The sequence below is a fragment of the Passer domesticus genome, chromosome 1 (assembly GCF_036417665.1).
Source record: "Passer domesticus isolate bPasDom1 chromosome 1, bPasDom1.hap1, whole genome shotgun sequence".
Lineage (NCBI taxonomy): Eukaryota > Metazoa > Chordata > Aves > Passeriformes > Passeridae > Passer > Passer domesticus.
In genome coordinates, this window is record NC_087474.1 from 12,828,615 (window position 1) to 12,847,240 (window position 18,626).

General features: G+C 37.5%; 1 protein-coding gene across 15 annotated transcripts in view; it reads left to right on the plus strand.

Annotated features, from left to right (window-relative positions):
* Nucleotides 1-18,626, plus strand: part of PARD3 (par-3 family cell polarity regulator) — a 441,795-nt gene that overhangs the window by 232,929 nt on the left and 190,240 nt on the right. For all 15 annotated transcript variants that reach the window (XM_064395692.1, XM_064396060.1, XM_064395762.1 and 12 more), the window contains 4 exons: nucleotides 3,605-3,730; nucleotides 5,044-5,423; nucleotides 15,445-15,584; nucleotides 17,084-17,212. In XM_064395692.1, the coding sequence (XP_064251762.1) occupies nucleotides 3,605-3,730; nucleotides 5,044-5,423; nucleotides 15,445-15,584; nucleotides 17,084-17,212 (775 nt within the window). The remainder of the gene's footprint in view (nucleotides 1-3,604; nucleotides 3,731-5,043; nucleotides 5,424-15,444; nucleotides 15,585-17,083; nucleotides 17,213-18,626) is intronic.

Consider the following 18,626-nt stretch of genomic DNA (forward strand, 5'->3'; position numbering starts at 1 on the left):
ACAAATACAAAGATTGAGCTCTGTGCTTTGGCATTTTCTCTTCAGTTTCTACATCAGCTAATGTTAGGCTAAAACAGCACAGGTACAAAATTTTTATTTCTTATTGTTTCAACAGGATTGTAGACTTGCAGAGTGTTTTGCAAAGGTTCACGTCATATTTAATCTCTTTCTTGAAAAAGTTGGAATTTAGAAGTTTTGTAATGGAAGAATTTGTATTAAAAACTGTGTTGACTTACTTTAACTGGACAAAATTAAGCAAATTCAAATATACCCATACATTTGTATGCTACATGATTGTGTTTAAAAAAATGTATATACTGACTTTGGTACTTTATACCAGATGAGATAAGATGTTTTCAAAATTTATGTCTTCCTAATGTAGGAAACATAATATTGAAGCTGTAGTATAACTCCACTTTGCAGGATTAATGATGGTGACATATGGCAGGGAAAAAAATCCAATTTGTTTTTAGGTTACTGCATATTTGCAATATCAGGTCTACTCTGTTTATCTCCAGTTGCTGCAACAACAAACATGAATTCCCAGAAAGTCTTTTTCAGAGTCACATTCTTACATTTGACCATAGTATGCTGAAGAAATACTGTAGGAAGTTGGTAGGCTTTTGTTCATTTTTTAAGAACATAAATTTTCTGTAGTTCTAGTTTTCTCTGCTATGCAAACACTCATTTGGAAATTGTTTCTGGAATTGTGTCTAAGGGGACCTTTTGTGCCATGTGTTTATATAAGAAATTAAATAAATTAAAAGGCACTGTGAGAAGCCTGCTTTCAGCTTTGACTCAGTCTGTTCATCCACCCTTGAATTTGCTCTCAGTGACTTTAGGTTTATATGCCTTGGTTAACCTAGCTCTAACATTTGTTAAAAAGCAAAATCCTCATGAGCAGGCACCATATGCTGAATTAGAAATGACCAGTCTTTCATTAGCAGAACTTGTACCCTTTGTTTAATGAGATTATTTACAATTTTGAGTGGTAGTTTATCTGTTACATTATTCTAGTATTGGTTAGGATTAGTAATATTTTTACAGATTTGAAAGCCTAAGTGGAATACATTTAAGAAATGTCAAACCATGCATAAAGGTGCATCTTGCATTAATAATTTGATGTAAATTCAGAATGTGAGACAGTAGAAAGGAACATTTCAAGAAAAATGCTGTCAAAACTATTGATAGAGCAATCATTTTGTAGTCATAAGCACATGGAGACAGTGGGATGAAATAACCACATTACTTTGTGTTGTGTATTGTCATTGTATTAACTTAGATTGTTGTACTTTGTGTAGATATTGTTTTGATATTTTGGTAATTTTTATAGTTAACCATATAAACCAAACAGCTGTTGTTGTTTCTTTGTCTGCTCTTGTGCAAGCATTGCATGCACATCCAAATTCTGAGTTGTCTTTGGACATTGCAGAGGAGTACACCTGCATCAAAGAGCTGTTGGGCATCAAGTGAAAGAAAAGGAAGAGTAGATACAGCTCCTTTCTTTCCTGCTCAAGTATTTTGTTGGTTTTCTCTTAAATGTAGCATTCCCTATTTTATAATTTCCTTTGCCTATCTCTTCCCCATTTAGAGTTACAGTAGCTTCACTTTGTGGCTCAATGACAATCTCCCCAAAAGAAATTCAACTCACAAGTGAAGAAGTCACAAACTTGTTTTCTAACATGTCAGTTTTCTATGTGCCAAAACTATAATTCTGATAAAAATAGCATAGTGAAGCCATACAAGTAGTTTTCCTTTTTACTATTAATATAATTGTTAGTTTGGTTCTTCAAGGAACTATCAAATCATCCATAATTTCTTTATAATTATTTATCAGTTTTAAAAATCTGAGACTGCCTTCAACACTTTTTTTTTTGTGAACAGAGGGGAAAAAAGGGATTGAATTGATATTTTAAAGTTTGTTTTGTTTTACTTCCTGTGATTACATAACCTAATAATGATTAGAAAATTGTAGTACAACGTGGTCATTAGGATAGTGTGCCACTGTTGTGGACTTGTAGAGTTTTTTGTCATGCAAATGTCTGACTCAAGCTTCATTTGATGATTTGTGTTGTCAGAATTTATGTTGTTTTTCTCCTCGTGGTCTGTTTACATGTATAGATCCTTTCAACTTCATATCTTAATGTCTCTAGGTGGGTCCAAAATGGAAATACTACTAGGACTGTTTCTCCTACTACTTCATCTACCTTGTAGGAAAAATGTATGACTGTTCTGTAAAAAAACCATTTATTTGCTTATGCTGGAGATAAATTGGTAAATGAAGAATTGAAACTTAAAGAAATAAGTTAATTTTGGTTTTTTGACCTGTTTGATGAAGTGCTCAAGTGTGTAGGTAACTTTTGAGCACATGAGGAGTCCTTTTGAGCACCACTGACTGCTCATTTACTCTGAGGTATTACATTACACCTTTCAGGGTGGTCACTGGAAGGTTTTTGCTTGAAACACATGTGGTCTTCCAATTCCTGCTGATTTGGACCAAGTATTTTTCATGCCATGCTTTGAAATGAATTCTGAAAAAGGTAATGCTGTTGACATGGCTGATGTGAGTTTCATCCGCTGGTCCCACATCCTGTGGGATTTCACTGTGAAGCTGATCTTCTTAAAAAAAAAACCAAACAAACAAAAAAAAACCACAAACAAAAAACCCCCACAAAACCAAAAAAAACCCCCAAAACCAAAAAAAAAACCAAAAACCAAAAAAAAACCCCAAAAAAATCAAATGCAGTGTCAATGCCAGAATAATCCTGAAGATTGAGTTGTCCTTCGGGTAGAGAGTTCAGGTATAGAAACATCACTGACTTTGCATACTATCCTGCCAGTACCCCAAAAGTCCTTTCTTCAGAATCCTTTTTCTTAATTTCAGGTTGAATATTTGTCTAACTTTTCTCTCTAAATATGTCCTTAAGATAATATTGTGGGTAAGCGTGAAACAGAGGGGGCTAACTCATTGGACAGAGGCTATCCAATGAAGTTGGCTGCAGTCAATTAATTTAAGATTCTGAATTTAGAAAGAACATTTAAATTTTTAATTTCATCTTTTTTGTTTTATTAAAAATTGTTAAGATTTAAAAATGAAAGTGTTTGGTCCACGTGAATTTACTGAATTCTCTATCCATCCCTCATTACAGGCTGCTTATTACATGAGATAACCTCACGTTTCACTTGCACAGAAGGAGTAGTGAAGGCTGTGGCATTCTCTTCTAATTCAGAAATTCAAATTTTAAGTTAAACCTATTCAGCTTCAGTTAATCAAAAAATATATATTTTCTCAGATGTGTGGTGGTTCTTGGAGTTTTTACTACACAGAAATCTTGGCTTTTTTCAAGAATGGACGTGCTGTCATCCCACAACCTGTTCATTCTTACTTTTAACATGTTTGATACACCCAGGCCATTTGTTTCATGGAAAAGGGATAATAAATCAAGTAATTCTTGAAGTTATTTGAAACTGTGCTATCCTACTACAAGGTAAAGATGGTTTAAGATATAGTTTCTGTAGTAATCATGATAAAATATTAAATCAATAAGATTTTCTATGTTGCAAATTATTCAGATAGTAATAATTTGTAATCTTAATGTTCCAGAACCCTGGGGCTGCTGGTGAAGAGATTGGAGAAGGGTGGAAAAGCTGAACAAGAAAACCTTTTCCGTGAGAACGATTGCATTGTCAGGATTAATGACGGAGACCTGCGGAACAGGAGATTTGAGCAGTAAGTGTTCTTACCACACCTTACATTGCATTATTTGATTCTTAGCACCCTGGGCATTAGTGGCTTTTATATAGCCAGATTAAAAAAAAACAAAAGCCAACAGAACAACAGGTTAATTATTGTTGTTTGACTATATGCAATTATCATTTGGTTGTTTTTATACATGATAGATTTTTTTCTTCTTATATTGGTAATCTGTTTTTCTTGAAATTCCCATATGATTTTTGCTCTTATATTTGCAATGCACCATGTTCAATATAAATGGACAACACGAGGACTTTATTTTTAACATTTTAAAAATATGTGGTTTCTTGATTGTGTGAGAACTAAGAGAGCTGTACATGCAGAAACTTCCTGGAGAAGTTTGAGAGAGGTATATTTGCTTAGTGGTTGTCTGGACTTAGTAGAATCTCAACATGAATGAGAAAGACTTTTAAGAGGGGATTGTAGTTCACACTCCAGTTAAGAGAAAGAGAAAACTAGAAAAGAGATATGCAGGTAATGAGTGATTTCATGGATTATAATATTGTTCTGAAATCCATAGCACACTGAGGGCCAAATATCATTTGTTCTGATCATCTTATACTTAATACATATTTGAAATGTGGTTTTAATTTCTTTGACTCTAACCTGAATTGAAACATCACCCTGGTACCATATGGTTGAAAGCAGCTTGTCTCTGCTTGTTCTAAGGTTCTGAATCACAGTTTGTAAAGTCTGTGAAGAGACCTTGTTGTCTTTGTATAATTTGGATTGTGACCTTGAAGCCCAGTGTCTGTCTATACAGGATTGAGCATTTTTTTCCTATTTCTTAATGTTGTATTATGATACACTACCAGCTGAAAATAATTGAATTGTAAGCTAGACTGGTTGCAAGACTCCATATAATCAGAAAATTGTGGAATACATAGTCTTTTATAATTAGTCATTTTCATTCTAATAATTCTGTTGTCACTGTGGTAACAGTTATCGCAATTATTACAATTATCAAGGTTCAAAACAAAAGGACACTGCAGTCCTGCAATAGAACTGTCTGCATTTCATGACTGTGGTTAAAATTTTTTCTTTTCTGAATCCAGTATTTGCTACATTAGTCGTTAAGCATATTTAACCATAGTGTTGCCCTAAAGCAGTAAACCTTAGCGAAAAGCAGACCAAATAGGCAAGTGAACAGATTCAAGTTTTATGGTTTATGCTCGAGTGCAATGTGTCTGTCAGCTCGTGTTGCTTAATTAACATCAGTAATTATGCTTATAATATCTTATAGTCTGCCAGTCCTAATTTGCTAATTTTCTGTTCACTTTAAAACCTAGAGCACAGCATATGTTTCGCCAAGCCATGCGTACGCCGTTCATTTGGTTCCACGTGGTCCCTGCGGCGAACAAGGAGCAGTACGAGCAGCTGTCCCAGAGCGAGAGCATGTTCTACTCCAGCCGCTTCAGCCCCGACTCCCAGTACACTGACGGGAAAAGCATGAACAATTCTGGACTTCACACCTTACAGAGAATGTCTAGAGCGGGTAACCACTCTGACCAGACAGACTCCTACTCACAGCTACCTCACAGTGTGAACTCTTCAGGGAAACCACCCTCCGGCCTGGTACCGTCACCTCAGAAAGTTCTCGCCTCTGCTGCCAACAGTGGCTATAACACCAAAAAGATAGGGAAGAGGCTCAGCATACAGCTGAGGAAAGGTAAGGCACCAGCGTGCTCCTCATGCAGCAGGAGATGAGTGTAGGGGATGTGTGTGTGCCCAGTGCCACTGTCCTGGGCAGGAAGGCTGGCAGCAGCATGCGGAGTGCAATGGGCTCATTTTTGCAGCCAAGCAAAAATCAGGGACATTGACTTGTCCCTGAGAGCAGGCCCAGGAGACCCACCCTGCCTTCAGCATGTGCAGCACGCCTGGAAAAGGCCATTTTGAGGAGTGCTTTGACATTTTTTTCTGTTTCTCAGCTAATAAAGTAGTGCAGTAAATGCCTCAGATTCTGTTGGCCAAGACCCAGGGAGTGGTGAACTATTTAAACAACTAAGCAAAATGGCTCATGTTCTGCACTTCACAATTAAGACTTTTCAAATTTAGTTTTTCCTTTAGATTTTAAGAGTGTTTTGGATCCACTTGGTAAATTGGACATTCTAATTTCCAGCTAAAGCTTTCATTTTTTTCCACTGAGATGTTAAAACCTTTGGTTGAGTTGTAATGTGATATTTCCTGTCTTGGCCCTTATGCTAATATAATTTGAATGGGGGTGAGAGACACTATTTAAAGTAGTGTGTGCTTATCTCAACATCTGTGTTATATGTGCACATGTAGATGCATTGGTACATCTGTGAAATTTTTATGATGTGAGAAAATTTGGTATTTTTTTGTAGTTAATGTGTAGATGCTTTTAAGATAGTTGGAAGTATAATAAAATGACATTTAGATGCAAGTGTTCTTAGCTCTTGGGAAAAGATTTTTTTAAGGTTTATACATGCTGTAAGCTTTATGTATTCAAATGAGCATGTTTAAGATTAGCTATAATTTGGTCTCTAGCAACAAGAACAGTATTTACATTACACAGCAGAAAGATTGTCCATATGACAGTATTCTCCATGAACTTGGGGTACGTTCCCCTTAAGGTACTCTTACATGCTTAATGTTAATGATATTTATTAATTATCCTTTTTATTGAAAGACATTGAAGACAGTGCATTGAATGGTAGACATTTTACAGTTTCACAGGTACCAGGCTACTTGTCACATTATCATTATGCTTTCCTTTCTATGAACTTCGCATGAACCACCAGATTGCTTCTTTCTGGTTGCTGAATTTTAAGCTCTACAAACTTGGATGACATAAGGTTGAGTTGACAGTTTGCTTCTGTTGTTGATGCTCCTTCAAGAATTTCTCTAGGCCATCAGCTCAGATCAGCCTACTTGGAAAAACTTGCTGTTATTGGTTGAGTAAGGAATCAGTGTTCTTATAAATACACTATCAGTCACTACAGGGATTTTTACCTGGGTTTTTCATGTCTGTGGAAGTCTTTAGAAGTATTACTTGGATACATAAAAGAATTGTCAGCCAGAAGTGGAAATAAACATTTCATATTATTTAAAAAGCACTAAACAATAAGTATATAATTTGGGACCACAATATTTTTGTGTGAAACAAATATGGTGTTAGAGCTCCTCATAAGATGCAAGAATATAATTTGGCACTTTATGGATTTTTGAGTATGATATGTTGTTATAGTTGGTCATCTTGCACGGGATACTGTTTCAGAAATACTCCCCCCAAGGCTATAATGTAATTTATCCTTGCTGGCACTAATGTCGTAGGTGGGTTTGGAGTAAAGAAGATGCATGCTACCTGTTGATGAAAAGGGATCTCGAAGATACTTTAACATCTAGTTCATACCAGATGAGTTTGATGGCTCTTACAAAGTTCTCACTTTCAAAGTAAGAACTTTGAAATATATTTAGAATATAATTCAGAAGTTTAAAGGGGATATTTGTTTCTAGCAGTTGGCTTACTTGAGAATACCACTTATGGTAGAATGGCACCTAGCTCAGATAAAGCTATAGATAAAGGTAGAAACCGTGTTTTATGCATGGTAAAAATAAAGAAAATGTGCATAAGGAAAGATGCCTTTCTATCATTGTTGTCTTTCATTTGTTAATATCCACTGTAGAAATAAGCATTCCCTCCCATTTTGACTTACATTTGATCACTCTGAGAACACACATATGGAGCAACGAATGCAGCAATATACTTGAGGATGCCCCAAGTATTTTGTTGTAAATATGAGTTCAGTAGGGATGTTGACTGTTTTTGATAATTATTTCCAAGGAAGGATGTTGTAATAATATAGGCTTTATAGATATTTAACAAATGCTCTTTTTTGTAGCTGACAGGCAACATTGTTTCACTTTAAAAACTCATTGTGTGGTGCATTGAGGCATGCAAGGTGTCATCTTGAAATTCAGTTTTCATTTAACCTGTATGTTCTGATAATTGATGTAGTATATGAGAATTGACTTTTTTTTAATACAGACAAACCCTCTTTATTTCAGCTGCATTTTTATATATTGCATAAGCTTTATGATATAGGGTGACAATCGTAGAATAATCCTACAATATGTGCTTCTGTAATTATGATTTCTTAATATTTATTGCTTATTTGGCATTTTAAAATAACCTGAACTTTCATAGGATTTAGCTGTTTAATAAAGTCAGAAGAGAAGGTCAGTCATATGTTTCAGTCAATGTGGAATGTTTGTTGGCTTTTCTAAATGAAAATGGATATCTGTTCATCTTGCCTTAAAGGTCAAGGCCTGAACTTTTAGCATATAGATGTAGGGGTTATTGCTGATATTCTAATGCCATTAAGGCTGTATGGCAGTCTAGCTTAATAGCTCACACAAATTAAGATAACGCAAGACATGACAGGGAGCCCGTGTTTGTATACATTTTGGTGTAAACTGATACACAGTAAGTATAAATAAATAAAATAGTTATTTGCAGCTAATGAATAAAGAAAATAATACCACTGATACAACACTCGGAGTGTTAGGATGAACTTTGAGCTCATATGCACCAGGACACTCACAGAATGTTCCTTCTTTGGCTGCAGTGTTTGAGCCAATGCAACTGAGAGGAATTTAGTCCAACACTTCTAAATAATAAATAACCAATTATATAGCAAATGGCTCTAAGGCTCAGTCTTTGAGCACTTAGTAACTCACAGCATTTAGCCTGATACTCACCAAAGCATTCAAAAGACTGCTTTCCCATTGGACATTGTGCTACTCAGATTTCATATCTATTGCTTTTGATACTGCTGTACTAAGACAAGCCTGAAGTACTCATTCTGGAAATTACCTTAATCTTATTCATTTGCCCTTCAGTATAATGCTCATTGCATCATATGATTTCTATCTATAATTGCATGTTTGTATAGCTAAATTAAATATAAAATTCAGGAAGTAAAATGTCAGCACTGAGCTCATGTTTCTTAAGTTGGTCTTAGTTCCACCCAATATTTTGCTAATTTTTTGTTTGAAGTATTCAGTGCATCAGCACATCAGTCCACATCTCCCCACTTCCAGAGGCCACTGATCATGAGAGTTGGGATTATCTCTTCCTTTTTGGCCTCTCTCTTGCAAAACAAGAAAAACAAAGGGAAAGAAATGAGTGACAGAACTGTCAGGAAAGCTGTAGCAGTTGCCACATCCATCACAAACAGGACATAGCAGCTCTGTTGTAGAAGATGAGTCCTGAAACAAAGGAGACACCTCTGCACAGTGCAGGAGAGAAAAATGGTTAAACTGTAGGTGTGAGCAGGATTATGAGACTTTGCTCTTCAGAGTTCCTTGTGTTCCTGTTTGGCTGCTGGCCTCTCTGAGGTTAATAATGCTGCAACTTGCATACAGAGCTGATCTGAAACTCTGCAAGTCCCACCAGGGGACTGGGCATTCAGTGCTATGGCACAGTGAGACTCAGCCTGCTGCACTCAAGTTCCTTTCTGCAAGAAGTCATTAGAGACACAAATAAGTTGGCACAGATACTTTGGGGGTATGCTAATTTGAAATGGCATCATGTTTGCTCAGGAGTGGAGCACATCTCTGGACAGTTACTTGCTTTGCTTGGGTTCATATAGGAGAGTGTATAAGACAGGACCCTGAACTTGTCTGTAAGATATCCTACATCATGGATCTGAAGTGTACAGATTTATATGCATTTTTCATTATACTCTCCTGTTTTCCCCACACAGATTCTTGAGCCAGACTTTGAACTGACATTTTAAATTTTTGTTTAAAATTTCTTTTGAAGTGATATGTTCTCTTGAAATTCCTGTTCAGATGCAGAGTGTTTGTCAGTTTTGAAATGAAGCATGTAGATGCCTAAATTACTTCAGTGACCTTGAGAAATGAGATTCAAAAGTGAAGCAAATAATTTTGAGCATTATTAGTCACTGAAGAAGCATAAACTGCATCAGTTTCATCTTTCCATTTTTTAAAACCACTTCTGATCACCATTAGCAGGCTGTAGCATAAGGGGAAATGAACATTTCTATTAGGTTGATCAAAGATCTTCTTGAGTGGTCTGAGTTTTACTTGGAGGAAAAAAACCTCACTTGTTCCAAATCACTCAACTACATAAAAATGGGCATGCAATTAGTCTTGATTGTGTATGTGGCTGCAGAAATTTTGTAGACAGCTGAGCAGTCAGCCTTCTGAGCAGTCATTTGCATGTGCAGTAAGCCTGACTACATGTGCACAAATTCTGAAAATATGGGGCTTAAACTAGGAGCAGTAAAATTATCCTGGTTAGTTTAGTGATGCCCCTTACAGTAAGAACATATTTGCTGTTCATGAGGTTCAGTCCTTAAAAAAAACCTGGTTTCCAATATGGAACACTAGGATAATTAGTTCAGCAGTCATCCATCTGGATCTTCAGAAAGAGTGTCCTGTGAAAAAAACAGGAGGCTGAAGTGCTTGGAAGAAACAGTGTCTGCTCTATTATTAGAGAACATTTGGCCCTTCTGCTTAGTTTTATTATAATATTATCTCTCTCCTTATTCTCCATCCCAGTAGAATCTACTACTTTCTTTAAGTGACAGTGCTTTATTTTGTAATTTTTGTGATTTTGTGTCACACTTTTTCCATCTGCAACCAACCTTGCTTATTGTTTCAGGAAAGGGAGAATATGTTCTTTGTCTTGCATGAAGAATCTACACTTTCCACTAACAGTTCACCCATATGAGTTTTCCTTGTTAAGGTTGATCTGAAATGTTCTTTACCTTTCTTGCATAAGTACTAAAAAAATGTGGTGCTCAATTGTCAGTTTTTAGATGTTTTCTATTGTTTGCGAAGTGAAGTTTTCTGTGTTTCTTGTTGTTGTTGTTTGTAGTTGTTTTTTTTTTTTAATTCAGAGAGATCTGTATTGAACTCCCTGAGAACTCATATGCATTTTCTTAAATTAGACGTGAAAGAAGAGCATGATTTACTTTTAGCACTGCTTACAAAGCTGGAAGGCAAGGCAGCTGTAAGAGAAGCATCACAAGATGTTGACAGTGTAGGTCCATCAGTTCTTTACTGGTCTATGGACCAGTGTCTTTTTGAGAGGATGAAAATACTGCAGGAGGTGATCCTGGCTTTTTGTTTTGTATCCTGTCTGTTGTTCTACCCAGGAGCACATTTTGCTGCTGAGAATTTAGACTTGCAGTTGGTGCTGAATGAGGAGCCCACAACTTTTTGCAAAGGACAGCCTTAGAAAGACAGAAATGTTAGGCCAGACACCTTCTTTACGCAATCAAGAAGGTAAATCCAGCACTAGTGAGAAATTAAGCACTTCTTCTCTGGGAGATAAGAGTCTAGTCACCTGTAGTAAAATGTAATAAAATTTTTAACATTCTGTCAGTTTATAATCAGACTGCTTCCAAATGAAATTATGATATTCATTTTGCAAATATTATTAATTAAATTATAGGAATGGATTTTCTCTCCCTTTTACCTTAAAGCTACCGGAACTTTTTTCTTCCAGAACAGCAACTGACACATCAAATCTGTCACTTATCTGTTTGTACAAAATAGATCTTTTACCGTTGTAGCTGGCCTTTTTATTCATTTAAAACTACTTTGTCTTCAACTCAGAGCTGGCTGAGCTCTTGAGGGTAATGAGACTTTAAAAGGCGTGTTCAGCATCACATTGAAGAAAAAAGGAGAGCTGCTGATTTATCGAAGAAGGCTAAGAATTTGAATTACACAAATTAGTGGGTAATTTTAAAATGTTATTATCACTTGGTGTAATTTGATCATTGTCAGAGATGACAGCTATAGAAGGAAGAAAATGTTTTCTATCCTTTCAAAAATTTATCCTTTTTAAAATCCAGAAGAGATTAAGGTGAATATAGCTCAAAAAATCTAAACATTGCAAAGTAAATCTTCTAGCTTTGTGTAGGATGACTCCTGTGTTTCCTAAAATGTGGACATTTCTGTTTTCTATTCATTTTGGTTCTACCTGTATGTGTGTCCAGTCTTTCCTGTATTACTAGCATGAATCAGAAGAGCCTACAGTATGTTTGCACAGTTCACTCATTATTATAATGCAGTTTTACACCCTAAGAACTGAAAACATTTTAGCAGCAGGAAGATATTAAGATCTTATATGTATTTCTATCAGCAGCAGAATGGAAATGAGTGGAAAGAACGAAATCAGTTATGTGTATAGAAAAGAAAATAAAATTAAAATCAATTCGGTCACAGAAGTCATATTTATTTTTGTCTTCGGTTGGATGTATCCATTTATTTCCCAGTGTTGTGAACATCTAATTTATATATAATAAGCACAGTAGTTTGTGTAGCTGTATCATCCAGGGGAGAGCAGCTATGGGGCGTGAACGGCCAACTGAAGCAGAGAAATGGTAGAAGGAAAATTGCACCCAAAAGCTGCCTCATGCAAAGCTGCACAGAGCAGCACAGTAAAACACAACCCAGTGGAGGCCCCTTCTTTCTACAGAAATAAGTAATTAGAATTCTCTTCCCCTAATATCTGGGCTCAGTGTGGATTTGTGACTATCTGCAGGATTTGGTAAAGACTTTCTGGAGGTTTGACAGCAGAAAATGCCACAGTCCAAATTTATATCCTGTGTGCATTTGTAATGTGAAAATTTCAACTTCTGTTTTTTCCATGGGGGTTTGAAGTGCTATGTGTGAACCAGACATCTGTAATGATGGTGTAATCAGGCAATGGGGATTAACCTTATTAATAATGAAATATTGTCCTGGGAGTGCATTCGTGTTCTGATACTACTTTAGAAATTTCAGCAGACAAAACCTGTACTCAAAGAGAAGTATTCAGTGCTGATCCTTAGAATAAGAAAAAGATAAATTCCATAAAAAGCTGAGATGTGACTTATAAAAACCTTATTCAGTTCATCTTCACATATTGCAGGGAATTAAAGAGCTCTGTGAATGTTTCAAGCATCATTAAAATTGGGAGGTCTCCTAAGTAAAATATGGATGTTATGAGATCTAGTATTTTTTTAATCTCTGTGTAACAGCGCAGATAAATTTTATCTTTGCCTGAAAGTGGATGAAGACTTTCAAATTCAAATGTCAACTGCCTTGAATGCTGCAGAAGGAAGGGAAGTTGTCTCAAAATAATTAGCCTGGAGGAATTGATCCATATTTCCTGAAGAATAAGATTACATGTCCTTACTGTGTATACAGGAGCATTTAGTTATATTCAAGATGAAGATTTTAAAAGCTTGTGTCATACCCAGTCATGTCACCTGTGCCAGTTTACTTCTTAGCATGATTTCTGTCTTGTTAATGGAATATATTGTACTAAATTTTAATCAAATGCAATTTTGCAGGTTTCAAAAATCTGTATGTTGAGTACTGGGTACTATATTTGACTCCTGCTTTCTTTACATGTGTGAATATTAATCTGCTCTCTAGGAAAGTAGGTTTAGCAATTAAACACAGGCAACAGAAATTAATTAATTTACAGAAATTAAGTAACATTGTCATGAGTTGACCTTGGACAAGGTGCTCACCAAGCAGCTCTATCACTCACCCTCCTCAGCTGGACAAGGGAAGCAAAACACAGCAAAAAGCTTGTGGGTTGAGATAAGACCAGGGTGCCAATTACTGTCACAGGCAAAACCAACTTGACTTGGGGAAATTAATTTAATTTTTTTCAATCAAATCAGAGTAGGGTAATGAGAAATAAAACATATTTCCTGACCCCTCCCTTCCTCCTGGACTCATCTTTACTCGTGAATTCTCTGCCTCCTCCTCCCAGCAGTGCACAGGGATGGGGAATGGGAGCTGCAGTCAGCTCATTGCACGTTGTCTCTGCCACTCCTTCCTCCTCAGAGGAGGACTCCTTACAATTTGTGTTGCTCCAGAGTGGGGTCCTTCCAATGGGAGACAGTCCTTCCAGGGTGAACCTTACCCACAGGCTGCAGGTCTCCAAGAACAGTTTCAGTGTGGGTCCCTTCCATGGGGTCAGTCCTTCAGGAATGGGTTGCTCCACAGGGTCACAGATCCCACTAGCAAACCTGCTCCAACATGAGCTCCTCTCCATGGGGCCACAGGTCCCTGCCAGGAGCCTTCTCCAGTGCGGGACTCCCATAGGGAACAGCCTCCTTTGGGCATCTCCCTGCTCTGGTGTGGAGTCCTCCACAGGCTGCAGGTGGATCTCTGCTCCACCATGGATCTACATGGGCTGCAGAGGGACAGCTGCCTCTCCATCATCTTCTCTGTGGGCTGCAGAGAAATCTCTGCTCCAGCAGCTGGAGCACCTCTTTCCTTTTCTTCTGCATTGACCTTGGGATCTGTGGAGCTCTCTTGCTCACTCTTCTCTCTGGCTGCTGTTGCACAGTTGTTTTTTTTCCTTCTTAAATACATTAACCCTTCAAATGGTTCAGTAGTTGTGTGTCGTTTACACAGTTTGTGTTAAGCTTCCCAGGGCTCGTAGCTGGTGACTGTTTCATAAAAGTTTGGTTTCTGTCCCCATGGAATTTTATAAAGGTGCGTGCTGTGTAGCTTTAGGGACCTGCCTGATACTGCTGAGTCCTAACTGCAGGTTGCCATTGTAGGTCAGCTTAAATGCAAGTTGGGTCTGTGTATGCCTAGCAAGGTACCTTGACAACCTCTGAGAAGTTTGAAATGCAAGCTGTAGGTGATGACACTGTGTTGGGGGGCTCTCCACTGGATGGCCAGCTATTTTCATGCTGCATTAAATGTTCTGACTAGACTTGATGTGTAATGTTGAGGGGGGCAGTGGCAGGTTTTTGTAGAGTTTCAAGGGTTGTTGGTAACATTGCATAGATTGTATCTAAGAGAGGATCACAAACAGGCTTTCTGTGTGGTAGGAATGGTTTCTGTTTGTCCTCAGCTTGTGAATCCCGGAACCTATTGCATACCTAATTTCTCTGAAATACAGACAAGTCTCATTTGCTGTATTGACTGGACTCCTGCTCTGGACTTCTCCAGGTCATTTTAAGTGCCTCTGTTTTGCTTCAGTCTGTCTTGGCCAAGTGTAGTCAGTCACCTGGATGTAACAGCAGGACCTCAGAAGTGGCAGTCTGGGTTTGCTCCCTGCCTGCATGACAGACAGTGGGGTGGAATGCAGCAAGAGCTGAGGTGAAGCCTGGGGGCAGAGGAGCTGTTGACTGGAAACAGCCTGAGGTCCCCGGAACAGGGGAAATGAGACCACTGAGCTGCAGTACTGTCACCTGCCAGTGTCTGCAGGTGAGACACACTGCCAGTGTCCACAAACGAGCTGACTGAGCCCCATGCCCAGCAGCGTCGGCTGACTGTCGCTGTTGGAAGAGCTGCAAAGGAAAAAGGAGGGATCATTGATGAGATCCAGATTGACAAGGGGGAAGACAGTGATAGGATATCAGATATGCTTTGTTCTGATTCCTTGTCACTCAGCTCATCTGAAATAGAAAGTCAGAAATATGGCAATGACTTGGAAGTCATCAGAATAGCAAGTTGCAGGGAGTGCCTGCAGAGCCACCTGTGCCCATACTCAGTGCTTCAGCTACAGCTTTCTTGTAGATATTGTGTTTTCTTTTTTTTTTGTCATGAAGTAATTCTTGAGTCTTCTATGTATTTTCATGGATTGTATCAGTGAGGTATGCATACATTCTGCTTGGTAAAAATAATATGTAATATAAAATGTGCATTTCAACTAGTAATGTACATTCTTTATGCAGGTACAGAAGGCTTGGGATTTAGCATTACTTCAAGAGATGTCCCAATTGGTGGCTCTGCTCCAATTTATGTGAAAAACATCCTTCCGAGAGGTGCAGCTATTCAAGATGGGAGATTAAAAGCTGGAGACCGATTAATTGAGGTGAGGAAATATTACATGTTCCTTGTCTGTGTTTTGGCATGAGCCCACACACTATATCACTTCCAGAGGCTTATAGTATTTTATATTACAGGAGACTTTTTCTCTCTTTTTCCTTTTTTGGCTTTATTTTTTCATGTAAGAGATCAACTTGCTGGGCATTTTTAGTACATAACTGTTTGAAGAGCTGAGCCCAGAGGTACTACAAAAACATAAGTTTACATGTCCTTATGTGAATATAGTGTCACAGTCGTGCGTTGCTGTTTAGGAATATATTGAAGCAAAGTGATTGTTACCTAGTAAGTAGAATTAAATCAGCATGGAGTAGCAGACCAGAAATTATTGAAGATTTTGCCAAGGATGGGAGGCAATACCCTGAAAAGGTTTAGTGAATTAACTGAAAGAGACATAAGAGTAGCGGAGTCCTACAGAGAATCAAGGCCACTTCCCTCCTGAAGTACGGATGTCCTCAAGGGAACTAAATTTCTCTTAGATAGGTGCACTGCAGAGAGCTTTCTGCAAATCTAGCTGGAGTGATACGCTACCACCCACAGCTCTTCATTACTGTCCCTAAGCCAAATGACACCGGAGGTACAGCTGAGTCTGTAACTGCCTCTCAGGGCTCCAACTTCACTTTACTGCAAAATTGGCCAAGTCAGCTTGAATTGTTGCTGGAGGATAGCCCCCTGTAATTACTGTAATTCAAGGTAACCCAGATGACTTGGGTAGAAGGGGACTGAGACGCATTTAAGATGACAGCTATGGCATCTCAACTCTGTGAGCTGTGCTCTCTTATGAGGGGAAGGAAAAAGATGGTTTGCTGACTTCTGAGCACCATGCTCCCTTGCTTAGCACTGTTAGTTGTTTTGCCTTCATTTCCAAAATGTTTCTGAGCAGGAAAACCTGAGATTATTCAATCTTCCTCTGGCATCCCCCTTACTGAAGTTAGCTCATACAGTGGGAAATCCTGCATATATTCCATATCTGCCTGCCCTAATTAGTGGCATTTGGGGACCAAGGGATTGGACCACTGAACAGAGGCACATGTAGCAACCCCAAGGTCATACAGGGAAAGAATTACTTTCTACTTTTGTCACAATTTGTTGTGCTGAATATATTTGGAAGGTATGTATAACATCAAGACGCAGAAACAGAACCAGTTTGGGATCATATGTTGATTTTGCCAAAGATATTTATGCAGAGGTTCTTGTAAGAAATACTGGTAAGTGGGATTAGCTGGCTTTAGTGTGTACTGGACTACACTGTTCTTGCTGAAAATGAGGGGAGTATAGATGTCTGACTTGTTATTTGTATTTGTATGGCAAGGATGACCATTTAATTAATTCTATTAAATGAAGCTGTAATGTGAGCTAATAAGCAGATTGCTCCAGTGAGAGGTTTTTAATACCCTCCCATATGATTCACATGACTTTTTGCTGTAAGCGTCTGCTGGTTTCCCTGTTTTGGAGTCTTACTGATGTCTAACATTTCCTTTGTAACAGGTAAATGGAGTTGATTTAACAGGCAAAACTCAAGAAGAAGTTGTGTCCTTGCTGAGAAGTACCAAGATGGGAGGAAGCGTTGCCCTTTTGATTTTTCGACAGGAAGAAACATTCCATCCAAGGGAACTGGTGCGTAAAATAGAGAGCAGCTAAGAGATTTAGATGGGCATGAGCAAATGATTTGATCTTGTCTCCTCTAAGTAAACATGCAGGGCCAGAACTGAATATAAGATAAAGGAAAAAAGCTATTTTGCTTTATTTAGAACATTTTACTTGCATGTTTTTTATTTTCTTCAAGATCTGCTTTTGGAATTAAGTATTTGTTGATAACGTAAAAGTGAAAGCTTTATTTTGAGTGAAAATGTTTCTTATAGGAGAAGCTATCGCACAGACTTTATTTGGATGCATGCAGACAAGCAGATTATTTCATATCTTTCATAAGGACAAATCTATGTTGCAAAGCCTGCCATTTGTCCCACTACCTGCTCACTAATATGTTCTCAAACATATAGTATTATGCCAAAATAGGATATGTAAATACCTTTCTATCAAAAAGTGGAAAATATAAGAAGTAGTAGCCTTTTTTGAATATAAATGCAATCTCTGTGGAATGGAAACCCTGCAGTTATTAATTTAGCAGGGCAATTCAGAAGATGTTTCTAAGAAATTTACATTAAATAGGAATAAAATGATGTTTCATACCTGTTCCACTTGCATAGTGTATATTGATATTTCTCTGATAATTACTCAAGATAGCTTCTGTTATGAAAAGGTAGGCTTTGAATAGTAGCAGTCTCACTTTGTTCTGTACTCAATTAAATTGCTGAAGTTATTTATTATTTGTATTATTGTAGCTATATACAACTCTAAAATAACTTACTTGGCTGCATTATTGTGAGAAGATAGACAAATATAAGTATGATGAATTAATAACTTCATTTTTCAATTGGGTTTGTGTTATTTTGAATGCAAAGAAAATGAATTTTATTTAGCCATTGCAAGATACTAAACATTAGCCTTTTACTTTTCAAAACTGCCATTAAACCTAGGAAGTCAAAGTGGCAGGGAAGGTTGCAAATGAACCAACTTTTACTTTAAAATTCTTGGAACATGCCTTCAGCTGCTGAAGTGAAAGCTGTCATAAAGTGAAGAGAAATAAAAATTTGAAATCCTATTGCACCCTACCTTATCACTGCAACAGTGAAAGCAATCTCTTTATAAGTTCCTGTGGTACAATTTTCATGGCACTGCTATCTTTCATAAAGGTGAATGAAAATGCTTTTTGAGATTTCTAAATAAACTTAGAAGTAAGAAAATATCTTAATTTTGTGTATATTATTTCTGTGGTAAAATGAGGAAGTTTTGACACATAATTTGACATGAGATTTTGTTTAAATAATTGTAAGCAAATATATGGTGTAAGTAATGCAGAGATTTAATAGCAATACATTATCTAGTTTTAAAATAACAGCAAGTCAGCCCCTTTGAAGGAGTCCAAGCTCAGCAGCCTCCCTGCTGTGGCTCAGGCAACACTCTCTCAACT